Consider the following 14,570-nt stretch of genomic DNA (forward strand, 5'->3'; position numbering starts at 1 on the left):
ATTATGCCTCATTTTTAGTAAATCAGAGTTTTGAAACAGTATGGAACAGATATTTGAAAAAGAAGACTGAAAACATTCACTTGGTTTGAGGTCATCTGAAGAAGTGCATATGATTAGGGCCCTAAGTTTAAGCAAGGGGTGGTGTCCCAGTTTGTAAGAAAGCCTAGTCTCTGCTTCCAAGACTTTCCATTTGAGTGCAAAACTGTTGCCACTTATCAGTGACCACTGGAACCTCTCCAACAGTCAGTTCGGCTTCCTACCCAGAGGAGCACTGACACAGCTGACTGGTTCAGAGCAATCAGACAACAGGCCTCAGCCTCAAAGCAGTCAAGGAACAAAGATTGGTGACCAGATATTCAGGGGAAAAAAGCATGGAAAAGGCAGGAGAGGGGGAAGGGGACGAGGAGAGAACATAATTAACCAACGTAAGCGTCCAGAAAGTCACATCCACTCAACATGTCAAAGAGAAAAATGCGTTACCTGGAGACATTCTGCTAGGGGTGGATTTTTTTTTTTTAATTTAAGATAAATAAGAATATCGAAACTGTCACGGAGGAAATCCAAGTCATATGAACAAACTTAACTAACAAGTTTTACATATTAACATTTATAAAACGTAGTTTACTCAACAAATTCACTGAAAGATGTCCTATTTCCTAAAAACTGTACCTAACAGTTGTCCTTTTGAGTGATTCCAGTCCTGCACGCGATTTCAAATTGAAGGGGGAATAGGTGGGGTGCAGAATACATGAAATTTTTACAGCATGGAAATAAAAGTATTTTTAAACCTTCCTGGGGTGAAAAGTTAGGCAAAAGGTAATACGTGGAAACTGTCAAGTCCTTCTCTACACACCCACCCACCAGATACCATCGCAGCCGGCTAGGGGAGTCTCCCTCTTTTTGCCTGACAGCTTCACTTTCTTTGAGGTCTGGAGCTGGTGATCACACTGGCCCGTCATGGTATTTTCAGTTAACAAAGCAGTTACTCAACAGGGGAAAAAGCCACAAAGGAGCCGAGCAGCTGCTGCTGCACCCGTGATGCAAGTGCAGGATGAGCCCCGGGCCGCCACCGCCGCCTCGGCTCCTCCGTGACGTCCGGGAGGGGTATCCCCGGCCCTCAGGAAGTGGTGGCCGCGGGCGGCTCCGCCCCCAGGCAACTCTGGGCTGGCGAGGACGCCGGGTGGCGGGAAGGCCGGGCCCGTGACGGACGGGGATCACCGGCCGAAAGCCGAGCACGCCCCGCGGGCCGCGCGCCCCGGGCCCTCCCTCGAGTCACCCTTCATGGCGGTCTCCGCGCCCTGACTCGCCCTCCGCTCCCGTCACAGCCCGCGCGCCCCACTCTCTCCCGCAGCTCACACCCACTCACCCCGACCCCCTGCGCCGAGCCTGGCCCAGCGTCGCCGGTCACCAGACGGGGTCGAGCCGAGTCCAAGATGGCGACTCCACCCCCGCCCCCTCCGCACTCCGCGGGGTCAGGGCGCCCCCTCACGCGGCGCGCTCGCGCCCGAGGCCCGGCTAAAAATAGCCAGGCCCGACTATATTTGGTGCGGCCGGATCCCGGCGCGGCCGCGCGCACCCCGCCCCGCCCCGCCCCGCGCGCACCCCGCCCCGCCCCGCCCCGCCCCGCCCTTCCCCGCCGGGGCGCTGCGCTGAATGGAGAAGGGGCGGGGGTGACCGAGGGGAACCTACTCCGCTATCTGCGGCGCGCGCCGGCGGCGGGGCCGGGCCAACCGCCGAATTTAGTAACATCGCCTGCGTCAATCACGCGCCTCGCGTGCGTCAGTGCTGCGCGGCTCCAGGTCCTGCTCCCCCCACCACCCGCCAGTCTTTGAATGGATGCAATGTAGCAGCGCCCTCCTTCCTTCCCAGACTGGATTGGAACCTGTGGCAGTGCAGAGACTCTGTTCCTGTCCTCTAGGTCAACTTTCGTAGCACCCTTCCAGGTCTTCTCCACACCACCCTGTCTGAAGTGGAAGTGGAGGCGAAGAAATATACCCAGATCATATATATAACTTTAGTTTTGTTTTCAAGTTTCCTGTGCTAGCTCGAACCTTCGATTCTGAATTGTGTGCTCCGCCCCACCCCACCCCCAACACACACGCAAAGGTTGTGACAGGTCAGAAACATAAATGTCATGTCTGATTCAAGCGGACCACATGGGACCATTGTCTGTGCATAGATTCACTCAAATATTTTCTCCTCCTCAAAAATTCATTTCTAAAAGTGGTTGCTTGCATCCAGCTGCAACTTATGGAGCTAGAAGACTTTAACTCTGATAAAATTTTGTTATTATTTTCAGCAAGAAATTCACACTTAAAATCTTCACTTCCAGGAAGAAACTGCTCTCCGTAACAGAATCTCGCAGGCTTTCAGCTCACCATTTCATAACAAACGCGTCTCGGGAGACCAGAACAAATCCCCTAACGAATGACTAATAAATCCTGTTGATTGATTTCGAAATGTTTAATTTGGGAGGTGGAGGGGAGGCCCATCTACAACCATCAAAAAGTGAAAGTGCAAGCTGAGAGTTCCATTTCTGACGGGAGAAGGTGATTTGCAACAGTCAGACCCGCTCAGCTGTTCAACACGTGTGTGTTTATTTTACACACATTAAGTAGTTGCTGCTACAGCGCGCGCGGATGTTGGATGTGCACTAAATTGGGTTATAAGGTCCAGTTAGGAAATTCACACCTTAAGTGTAAAGAAAGAAAACCTTATCTTCCCAGAGCCAACGGTATCCCTGTGCAAAACACGCACCCAGCAAATGACCGGAGGAGGAGAGGGATTAAGCCTAGGCACTAAGAGCCAGAGAGACGAGAGACGTAAACAGCTTTAGGCTGTTGCTTGGGGAAAGCGCAACTGCACCTCAGGGAGTCTTCGGACTGGTGCCTGACTCCTGCACTGGCTGCCAGGTCACTCAGAGAAGCTGTTTGGCGGAGCCTTGCCTTTCGGAAGAGCTGTCCTCTCTCTTACCCCCTCGCCCTGGCTCCCTGCCCCGGGGCAGCCTCGGAGGCGTGCCAGTAGCACTCCTCCAACTCTACTCCACCCGAGCCTGACAGCTGGGCGGTCCCGCCTGACCTGCGGGCGGGCCGCTGCACCCTCTTACCGACTCGCGACCGGGCGAGCCGCGCGGTTGCAAAGGGGTTGGCAGCACTAGTCCGAAAGGTCCCCGCGCCAGGACTGGCTGCGCCGCACAGTTTCCATTGTGCTGCCCTGCGAATGGCCGGGGAACGCGCGCGCGCGTGCTCGCACATGCACACACACACACACACACCCTCCCTCGCACACGCGGAACCGACTGGGCCAGAGGAGGGAGGAGGAGGGTGACGTAGCGTCCCATGGCGTCACATTGACGTCTCGCATTCCAGGCACTCTATGGAGAGGGCGCTAGGGCTCCTGTGGCATAAATGACGTGCCGAGAGAGCGAGCGAACGCGCAGCCGGGAGAGCGGAGTCTCCTGCCTCCCGCCCCCCACCCCTCCAGCTCCTGCTCCTCCTCCGCTCCCCACACATAGACAAGCTCACACCCGCTCCCTCACTCGCACATACAGACACACGCGCGCACACACGCTCCTCACACACACTCTACTCTCTCCCGCGCGCTCACACCCCTCTCGCCCTGCGCTCTCGCGGGTGCAGCGCAACACCGCAGTCGGACTCCCCTCCCGGGCTCACTTTGCAACGCTGACAGCGCCGGCGGTGGCCGTGGAGGTGGGAACAGAAGCGGCATCCTATCCCCTGGTCGCGGCCGGAGACGGGACGCCCGCGGAACCCCTCGGCGGCGCTCTCCCATGAGTCGGGATCGCAGCATCCCCTGCCAGCAGCTCACTGCCTCTGGGAGCCGCTGGACTTGTACACCGCAGCCCTTCCGGGACAGCAACATTGACTCCCCTCCCAGTGCAGATTTCGGGGCAGCTTTCTAGAAACTCGCACTAAAGACGGAACCGCCACAGCATTCAAGTACGTATGAGATTCGCTCAGTTAATAGGGGGACTTGTTAAAAAGTTGGCGCGCTGAGAAGCTCAGCTTCTGAAATTGACAACTTTTTGAGTTGGGGTTTCCCCCTCCGCCCAGCCTTCTCGCTCTGGCTTTGCTCGCGGAGTCGCCGGTGGGTTCTGATCTGAGACTTTTCCCTCCGGTAGCGGGCCTGCGGGGATCTCTGGAGCTTGTGGGATTCCTCTCCTTATCCGAAGAGGCGAAAAGCCTCTAACAAAGACCAGGACCGGGATTTGTGCAGTAGCAGCTCCAGCGATGTAATTCAGGGTATTTCGGCTCTAGTTGTCATGGTAATGATGCTCTAGGCGGCGGCGGCGGCGGCGGCGGCGGCGGCAGCGGCAGGGAGTTGCAGCTCCTGTGATGAACGGCAGTAATTTTCCTGCCTTTTAACTAGGATTGGAAATAGGGGCTCCAGTGCGTCCAGGTTAATCTACTTAATGGTGACTCCGAGATGGTTGACTGGGAGGAAGCTTGAGAGGGAAGGGGACCTGGCCGGAGTTTGCAGCCGGGTTCGGAGGATCTCAGGAAAGAGGGCGTAATTGTAGGAATGTGGCTTATTGTATTGAAATGAGCCTGGGGCTCCACCAGGCACGTCTGCCTGGCGTCGCCGACTTGCCCGTGTACACTTTTCCCTTCGTAGGTAATCGGGTGTAATTGCCGACCCCCGTGCCCCAACATGCGTGGGGACAGTGCCCCCCCCCCCCTCCTCTGGGCCTTTACTTGGTATGGGTAAGGCATGTTTTAACTGACAGAATTCGCTTTTGGAGAAGTTGCTCAGAGTGTTTTACTCTTGATAGAAATGAAAGTTCTCAGTGGTAAGAGAACGGTCAAGCGAGTGCAGCCTGCGGAGACTGACTTCCAAGGGCACCTCTCAAACCTTTTGGGAGCTTGGGGCAATCGTGAGGGAGAAGGCATTTGTCCCTTGATTCTAAAGAACGTTCTGGGAGATTGTCATTTATCTGTTGTGCCCACGGACTGTCTAAAGGGAAGAGCTGCAAGGAGTTTGGTAATCAGAAATCTCAGGCTATTATCCCAGAGTCCTAGAGTGCCGGGAGAGAGGTACAGAGCGCCGTTCAGTCATTTCATCACGAACCCAATCCTGAATCTTCTTTTCCCAAGACGGAGAGATATTTTACAGAACTGAGTTGGGTAAAGGAAAAGCTGCCCAACGTGGCTTCTGAGCACAGTCAATGAAGTCTGAGTTTTTTCGAGTTCTCTTACCTTAACAAGATGCTCATAATGTGACTATCAAAAACCTCTAGGGCCACAGCAGACTTCACACCCGCTCCCAACCCCCGCACCCACCCCACCCTGCCCCCTTCCCCCTTCCCTCGGACCCTGCGCTCGCAGAAACTCTCCCCCGCGGTTTGCCTCCTCTCCCTCGGTCTTTCTGAGAATCTCTGTCTTTCCCTTTCTGTCGATCTCTCCTCCACTCCTCCTGCCCCCGCCCCACCTCCGCCCCCGCTCCCCAGGGTTGGAAACTCCGTGGAGGAGCCCCGGTCACAATGGTGCGTTTCACGGTTTCCTTCACACACTCCACCACGGGGAGGGGAACACGGGGGTGTTCCTTTCGTCTGCCCACGAGAAAGAAAGGGGCTTTGACAGAGGTAGTTATTTCTTCCTAATTTACAACCCCGAGGCTCCGTGTTCCCGGCCGCGGCGGCCGCGAGCGGGAGCGGAGAAACGTGTTTCCAGGCGCGGAGGCTTTGCCTAGGTAACCAGTCGTTTCGGGGCGGGGAGAGAGGGGGGCGCGGAGAGAGTCGAGGGGCACTAGGCTCTGCTGTAGGAGGTGTGGTGTGGCTTGCCCACCCCACCCCACCCCACCCCCGCGAACGCTGGGCGCGCGAGGGAAGCCTCCCTTTCCTTGGGGAGACGCTTCCCTCACCCACCCTAGCCAGAGGTCGATCCTTGGAGAACGACTCCGCTTGAAAGACCCCAAAGAAGGGCGGGAACGTGGGCACCTGGAGGAGGTGGTGGGAGGTTGCTGGAGACTCCCATTGAAGATGCGGAGGGACACGAAGCGCACGTTACAGCCGTGGGAAGATCCTGCGCTAGGGCGAGCGCAAGCTTTCTGTAGTATCAGCTGGGGCTGGGGGTGGGGGTGGCAAGGGAATCCCCCACTTCCTGGCTGTCAAGGGCTTCCCGGATCTGGGGGCTCCGATCCCCTCTCCTTTCAGGCAAGCCGCGGGCGCAGGGGCGGCGGGAGACCAAACTTACTCTATACCCGCGGTCCGCGCACGCCGGAGGTTTTTGGGATTTTGGCGGTTTTTTTTCGGGTGCCGGTTCCCATTCTTATAGCTGTGAGTGGGTCCGGGCAAAGGGGGCGCTATAGGCCGGAGAGTCGGACACCACTGAGCGACTGAACTGAACTGAACTGGGGCCATGGGATCCTTTCCGAGGCCCACCGAAATGCGCTTCCAGGTACAAAGTTTCGCTAAGGCTTTGCGCAGAGACACTTGCCCCAGAGCCGCTCTCGGCGCCCTCTGGAGAGTGCCCCCTCCGAGTCGTGCCCCCTCCGGGTCGCCCTATGGCCCCGAGCCTCGAAGTCGCCCACTCTCTGGGATACCGCCCGTGGGTCTGCGCAGGGGGGCCTCCCTCCGCTGGCACCAGCAGCGGCAAACGCCAACAGCCTTGTGCCGTGCTTCCAGAGCCGGCCTATTTCCACTGCGTCCTTTTTGTTTGCTTGACCCCTGGACCCCGAAACTCTCCGCTAATAGAAGCGAAGCTCCATTAGCATTTAGGATGAAAAGCGCAGACTTTCTTAATTCCTCGGGGCATTCATGCATTCGTTCCGGACCCTGTGCATTTCCTACGCAACGTGTAAAATCTGTATTTGAGGGGTGGGGGCGGGTGAAGTTGGAAAATATTTTCCGCTCCTGCACACTCACAGACTCCGATTCCGGCGGAACTCTTTCCTCAAGTGTTCCCATTCGGTTTTCCTGACATCGCTATCTCGGAACCACTTGGGGGGTCAGGCAGATTAATATCTGGGCCACAATTGGTTGCGCGTTTTCTAGCCTCGGTTCGGGAACCACAAAACCGCCGTGAGCGCGGACAACCTTTCCTCGGCTTCTTCACGGCGCTGTGATCCCTTTTGCCCAGGGACTCCGGTCACCTTAAACATTGCTTTCTTAGCCTTTTAATTCTTTGTGTCATTTCTAGATATCCCTACCACCCCCACCCCCGTACGCCCAGTCCAGGCCTCGGTGCCCCAGCATAGTCTCACTGTGACCTTTATCCTTTCTCCTGGTGCCTGCCCCCGTCCCCCCAGAGCCTACTGCGGAAGAGCGCAGCCCGGCAAGCCCCATCGCTGAGACTGGACCCTCAGCGGAGCCGGGCAGCACCGCAGCCACTTCACCCAGCCGGACGTCCCCGCCTCCTCCACTCTCGGCCTCCGCTGGAGAGACCCCCAGCCCCACCATTCAGCGCGCAAGATACCCTCCAGGTAGGTCTCAAGGCACGACCCCTTATTCTTCCTGGGCTGGGAGATGTGGGTGGGGGAGCCACACACCCACAAGCAGGCTGGTGGACTTGCCCAGCGCCAGGACAGTGAGTGACTGCTGGCCGCGAATTTCACGGCACAGGTGGCTTCTTTGCACGAAGCTCCTCTGGATACCACACGCTGTTGCTACCTAGTGGAGCAGCCAGATTAAATTAAGCGTTGCATTTCTCAAAGATATTTTTCCTAAGAAAAATGCAAATACACCAATAGATTGGGATCTTTTTATACATTTTAATGTCTTCATTTTTGCTTTCCTTTTAATGCTAAGGCATTTAAGAGTTATGGGATCATTTCGAACAATACAAAGCATTTTTGTTTGTATAAAACCCAAATCATTTGAGTGCAGACATTTGGATTATTGAAGCTCAGAGGGAAAGAGGGAAAGCATTTGAGCTGAAAACCAAGGAGGAAATTTGAGTTGGGCAAAAGAAAGGATTGCAGGTTTAGCTTGTAGCACCTCTGTTTGCATTTGGTAAAGGACTTCCCTGGTTGCTCAGTGGTTAAGAATCCACCTGCCAATGCAGTAGGCATGGTTCGATCCCTGGATTGGGAGGACCCCCTGGAAGAGGAAATGGCAACCCATTCCACTATTCTTGCCTGAGAAATGCCATGGACAGAGGAGCCTAGTGGGTCCATAGTCCATAGGGTCACAAAAGAGTTGGACAGGACTTAGCCATTAAACAACAACAAAGGGATACCAGGTGCCTAGCCAAAGAGATGCAAATAAATAGAACTCAGTCCCAGCAAGCTCACCTTCTATCTGGAAACCTCAGAAAGTCACAAAGAACAACAATAGGTAGGGACTGGTGAAGAATGATAGAAAAGAGTCATAGAGAAATCCAAGGGAAGAGAACAAATGAAACATCAGGCAATGTTCTTTTTTTTAATGACTAGCCTTTCATTTCACAGGGTAAATGCTCTTTTAACTTGAAACTAATGATCATTTGTAGGGCCTTGCTTGGAAAATAGAGGCTTGAACTGGCCTCTCCTTATCACTGCTTCTTCCAACAGGCCCTCAACACCTTTTTTCAAGTCAAGATTTCATCCCATACATGTATGACTCAATCAGATTTGGAAATGTGGGTAAGAGAAAGATGTCAAAGGAAATGTGAAGTATTCGCTTTTCTATTAGTCACACCTTTTACACCATAGACTCCAAAGAGACGTTAAGCACATGGTTTTCCTTTGGTTCAGAAAAACCAACCACCAGAAACTGCCCAGTTTACTATTTATATTTAGCCATAGAAGAGAGGAAATAATTAGATACATTATCCACTGGATCCAATATATCTTAGGGCTTTCTCATTAGTTCAACCTCTCTGAACAGAAATAAGTACTCCAGATATCAGTGCTCTGGGGCTGAGGGAAACTATATCTATTAAGAAAATGTTTTCTTTTCTAGAGGTGCTAACTTTTCTATCATAAGAAAATATGTAGATAACTCACTTATCATAACCAAATGGTAGTTATTAAGCAGCTATTGATATATTTATTACTTAGATGGAGAAATGTATATATTTACATATACATTTATACATATACATATACATATATAGTGCTGGAGAAGGGAATGGCAACCCACTCCAGTATTCTTGCCTGGAAAACTCTACGAACAGAGGAGCCTGGAGGTCTATAGTCCGTGGGGTAGCAAAGAGTCAGACACCACTGAGCGACTAACACTTGCTTACATATATGTGCTAAGTCGCTTCAGTTGTGTCTGACTCTGTGCAACCCTGTAGACTATAGCCTGCCAGGTTCCTCTGTCCATGGGATTCTCTAGGCAAGAGTACTGGAGTGGGTTGCCATGCCCTCCTTCAGGAGATCTTGCTGACCCAGGGATCAAACCCAAACGTCTTATGTCTCCTGCATTGACAGTTGAGTTCTTTACCACTACCACTAGTGCCCCCTGGGAACCTATATATAGGTGTATATGGCACAGAGCAGGTTTGGTGGGTGTTTTGTTGCAGCTGCCGATCTTTTTCTTTGCAGATGGTGCAAACTCCCTCGAGCCCATCTCCTGGGCCTACGTTCCCACCTCACCACCTAGCTGGCTGAAATCATCAACAGGGGTCCAGTTTGAGCAGGCTGCCAGTCCTGTTTGGAGGAGTAGGGAGGGGGTGGGAGAAAGCAACCACAAAGTGTGTGGGTACCCTCAGTTGGCACTCATAAAATATTAGAATGTCACTGGGTCAGTAAGTCCCAAGTAGGACACCTATTTTTCTTTCTTTTACTAACACTCAGGTTTACAAATCAGAGAGTTGACTTGGGGGGTGGGGGAGTAGTGGTCTCTTTCTCCCAAAATAAACCAACAGGGCATTCACTGGATTTCTTCTTGTCTTCCTAAATTGATAGCTGAGGTCACTCCATTAAATTTCCAGGGCTCAAAATCACTTTTTAAAACACAATTGGGCTTTTGAGGGAAGACATCAAACTTCCCAGATCTAATGGAGGACAGGGCAAGGGAAGGAAGGTGGACACAGAGGTCCCCAGGAGGCTAGGTTTTGACAGTCTGTGTCCCCATTGACAGTTCCTGAAGGATTCCGTTTTCTGCCCATGGAGGACGGGAGGAAAGTGGGGGAGACGGAGGGAGAGAGGGAGGAAGGAAGGAGGAAAGAAATAAAAAAGGAATGAAAGAGAGAGCGAGCACTGGAGGGAAGGAAGGAATCAATGCTGCTAGAAAGGTGGAAAGACTGTCATTTCCTAGTTCCCATGTTAGAGAGCAATGAATCCATTGCCACCCATTAGCTAGGAAGACGCTTCTGAGAGTTCTTCTTTCCTCTCCCTGCAGATATGCCCTGCGTGCAAGCCCAGTATAGCCCTTCACCGCCAGGTTCCAGTTATGCAGCACAAACATATGGCTCGGATTACACCACGGAGATCATGAATCCTGACTACGCCAAGCTGACCATGGACCTTGGCAGCACCGAGATTACCGCCACAGCCACCACGTCCCTGCCCAGCTTCAGCACCTTCATGGAGGGCTACTCCAGCAACTACGAACTCAAGCCCTCCTGCCTGTACCAAATGCAGCCGTCGGGGCCACGGCCGCTGATTAAGATGGAGGAGGGTCGCGCGCACGGTTACCACCATCACCACCATGAGCACCACCACCACCACCACCAGCAGCAGCAGCAGCAGCAGCAGCCATCCATTCCGCCCCCCTCCGGGCCGGAGGACGAGGTGCTACCCAGCACCTCCATGTACTTTAAGCAGTCCCCGCCGTCCACCCCCACCACGCCGGGCTTCCCCTCGCAGGCGGGGGCGATGTGGGACGACGCAATGTCCTCGGCGCCCGGCTGCATCGCGCCCGGCACGCTGCTCGACCCGCCGATGAAGGCGGTGCCCACGGTGGCCGGCGCGCGCTTCCCACTCTTCCACTTCAAGCCTTCGCCGCCGCACCCACCCGCGCCGGGCCCCGCCAGCGGCCACCACCTGGGCTACGACCCGACGGCCGCCGCCGCGCTTAGCCTTCCGCTGGGAGCCGCCGCTGCCGCCGCCGCCGCCGCCGCAGCCGCGGGCAGCCAGGCCGCCGCGCTCGAGGGCCACCCGTATGGGCTGCCTCTGTCCAAGAGGGCGCCCGCCCTGGCCTTCCCGCCGCTGGGCCTCACGGCCTCCCCCACCGCGTCCAGCCTCCTGGGTGAGAGCCCCAGTTTGCCGTCGCCGCCCAGCAGGAGCTCGGCCTCGGGCGAGGGCACGTGCGCCGTGTGCGGGGACAACGCCGCCTGCCAGCACTACGGGGTGCGCACCTGCGAGGGCTGCAAGGGCTTCTTCAAGGTGAGCCGCTCTCCTCCTCTCGGCTCCCCTCCCCTCCACTGCCTGCCTCCCCAGCCACCCGCTGAGAGCATCTAAGCGGGTCCTTCCTGGTCCTAACCATTAGAGGTGTGATGTTACACTGTGCATTCCTGTAGCCTTTACTAGCACCTTCACACCCACTTTCTTGGGGCCTTTTAACTTGATGTCCATCACAGGAGGCTGCCCCAGGTGGGCTTGCAGAGACTGTGAACTTCCCGACTTGGCTTTAGCGGCTGCAATTTTTTCTGGAGAGTTTTCAGAAGATTCGCAAAGGGATCTGTGACCTCAAAAATGCACACACCTCTCTGTATTCCTCTTCTATCCATCCCAAATGTCTGAAGGAATAGTCTTGTGTGCCAGGCCTTGGGTATTTGTATCCCATTTAATCCTCCTAGTGAGAGCTAGGACTCTAGATCAGACAGAACTGAGATTGAATTTTGGCCACCCACTAGCTAGTTTTATGAACGGCATCTTGAGGGTTTAAATTAGTTATCCTTGTTTTATAGATGAGGAGATGGAGGCTCAGAGAAGTTATTCAACTGCCCCTGGACACACACTCAGAAAGTGAGATGGAGGCAGGATGCCAGCTGGTGTTTGTCTGACCCCAAAGTGCATGCTTTCTTCACAGTTCAGCAGCTGAAGAAGAGACAGGGACGTCTAGGGGATGCAGCTTGGGGCAGCTCCCCTTGCAGAAGAGAGAAGCTGGAGTCTCATCAATCTGCTCCACTTCTGTGCCACACACAAGGCCAGATGTGGACACTCTTCATTAGCTCATAGACCCAAAGGAGAATTTTACAGTGGGAAGGGTCTTCAGCCTCCCCCATATTTTACCCATGAGGATATTGAAGGTTAAAGAGGTGATTTAGTGGTACATGGGGACAGTTCCAGCTAGTTTCTGCTACTCTGGAGTTCATTGCTCTTTGCACCACTCAAAGAGAAAAGGCCTTATTCTCTTGCAGCTCTACTTTTGCTCTTGACCCCCAGACACTTAATTCTGCACCACCCTCCCTGTTCTCACTGCCTTGGTCATTGCATCAGGTATTTCCAAACCCAAGAATGTTCTCCCACAGTTCTCAATTCCTAACCTCCAGTGCTGGCCAGGGTGGAGAGAGAGGAGAAGCTGGATGCTGACTGGGTAATGAGGATTTGGGAGGCCAATAGGCTGAGTCTTTGAGCATGCTGGAATTAAGACTCAGAACACCCAGAAAGGAATCCTTGATCTGTCACCTATTAATTTTATGATGTTGGGTAGGACACTTCCTTCCAGACCTCAGTTTCCCTATCAGGTGAATACAATACAGAGAAGAAGTGTTAGTTTTAAATGAGATAAAACATTTATGAAAATATAATTTTTAAAGGGTCATAAAAGAATAGTACATTGTAAATGAAAACTACAAAATATTTATGAAAAATGCACATGTGTACATTGGTATACATACCAACAAGCAACAGTTATTTTTGATCTGGAGATAGGAATCATGTGATTAATTAAATTGTGCAGACAAATGAGAAAATGTTTGTGGAAAGATTTTACAGTATATTAAGCGCCATACAAGAGGTATGCTAGATTATGATGTCTTAAATGTAGAGCCGTCAGTTTAGTCATTTTTTTCTGTCAAGTAACTCCATTTCTTCAGCAGATCTGATTTTTACAGTGTTTCAGTGAAAATACTGAAAGGCAGTGAAACAGGCAGCCAGAAGAGGGAAAAGAAAGAAAAACAATTACGAGAAGTATAAGTAATCCATAAATATAACCACCCCTGAATAATTGAGAGTTGACCTAAATGCAGGAGTGATAATACATTTCTGGTCTAGAAATGTCAATTGTGTTCTCCAACAAGCATCCTTGTTCTACAGCAATACCTTGAAAACAAATCTATACTTGAATGGGTGGGAGTAGGATAGGGGAGAACCACCCCACGGATCTGTTAATTAAGGGAGCAGGAGCAGGTTTTACCCAGTGGCTTTCTACCATTAAATTGAATTCTTTAAAAATGTGACATGAAGTGCAGTTAATGATGGGAATTCAGTGATTGAACCATAACGATCTCTCCCTGTCCTTAAACAGTTGTGCAGGCACACACAAATGTTAGGAAGGTTTCAGGTTATTGGGAAAACATATACCTGAAGCAAAATGCCAACAGCACTCAAATTGGTATATCCTTGAGGATAATGACAAGAAATACAGTTTTCTAAAATTACTTTGAAAGAGAGCTTTTAATTACAATGAAAGAGAGCTTCATTCAGGAAACACAAGTTTCCTACCCTTACAGACTGCTGCAAATTTAAATGCTGGAAACATCAGAAGTATGTTGTATTTTTGAAATTTCTCATTTTGAACTAAAATCACCTGCTAAAGCAGGGAAAATGTATCTGGCTTTAAATTTTATATAAGCAGTTTAGAAACGATCCCTTAAAATGAAATTAAAAGGTGATAGAGTGAAAACTGATACAAGAGGATTGAGAATTGCTGAAAATTTAAAAAGATAGAAAGTGTAAATCTAGAATTTTAGACACAAAATAGATCACCAATCCTAGATTACCTAGATTTTTTTTTTTTTCATGTAGCTCAGGCTTACCAAATAAATTCACCTTTCTGCTCTATTTGGAGTTGAATAGATTCAGGTAACTTCTGAATGAGTGATGAATATACATCCATTTGCACAGATTATTTTTATTTTTTTAAATCAAGCATTCTCTTGTATCTGGAGCATAAAATATCTTTTATTATTTCATGTTTACTTTTAAAATTGTATGTGATTCTGAAGAATACAACATTATTTTATATCCAGACCCAAGTTTAATGTTGCATCTTTTACAATATGGCTATTTTGTTCATGTCAATAGTCATTTATGACATAACCTATTAATGGGAATTTTCCTTGAAAATATATGGCCCTCATATTCCTTCCTTTATCTCATTCTTTTTTGTTTGTTTGTTTTTTCTTGGATATGATAGTGGTTTTTAGTATCCAGTTTTAAATCTTTACTTTCAAAAGTCAGAAATGGACAGTTTACCATTATTTTAAAAATAAAATACACTGCAAAGGCTGATTAAGTGATTTGTTTTTGCATTAAAACTTTATTTCCTATATGTTGTAACTAGAGAAGTCCTCATTTTTTGCTTTTTATGATTTCATCTCTATTGGCGGACAAAGCCAGTTTCTGTGATATTTGACTCACAATAGTGATAGGCAACAAAGTATATCCCAGATAATTTTGATTTTATTTTAATAAGGTCAGCAATAATCAGGGGAGTGGACCAAGTAGAAAATTGTTCC

General features: G+C 51.1%; 1 protein-coding gene and 1 long non-coding RNA gene across 6 annotated transcripts in view; one reads left to right on the forward strand and one right to left on the reverse strand.

Moving 5' to 3' along the window:
* The window catches only part of LOC147367244 (uncharacterized), a 527,308-nt gene extending 525,795 nt beyond the window's left edge, over window positions 1-1,513 (reverse strand). For 2 of the 3 annotated variants that reach the window (XR_015169965.1, XR_015169964.1), the window contains exon 1: window positions 1,367-1,494. This is a non-coding gene — a long non-coding RNA (uncharacterized LOC147367244). Of the gene's footprint in view, window positions 1-1,366 lie in introns of all 3 variants that reach the window. The other variant, XR_015169966.1, reaches the window with a different exon arrangement.
* Window positions 1,514-3,408: 1,895 nt separating this feature from the next.
* NR4A3 (nuclear receptor subfamily 4 group A member 3) overlaps window positions 3,409-14,570 on the forward strand; it is a 42,413-nt gene continuing 31,251 nt past the window's right edge. The window contains exons 1-3 of one of the 3 annotated variants that reach the window (XM_086416073.1): window positions 3,409-3,959; window positions 7,267-7,440; window positions 10,286-11,271. In XM_086416073.1, the coding sequence (XP_086272199.1) occupies window positions 10,288-11,271 (984 nt within the window). In that variant the 5' untranslated portion in view covers window positions 3,409-3,959; window positions 7,267-7,440; window positions 10,286-10,287. Of the gene's footprint in view, window positions 3,960-7,266; window positions 7,441-7,475; window positions 8,581-10,285; window positions 11,272-14,570 lie in introns of those variants that run through there. The other 2 variants (XM_086416074.1, XM_086416072.1) reach the window with 2 other exon arrangements.

Source organism: Bos grunniens, chromosome 8 (assembly GCF_055505025.1).
Source record: "Bos grunniens cultivar Pamir isolate PY7600 chromosome 8, Bosgru_T2T1.0, whole genome shotgun sequence".
Classification (NCBI taxonomy): Eukaryota; Metazoa; Chordata; class Mammalia; order Artiodactyla; family Bovidae; genus Bos; species Bos grunniens.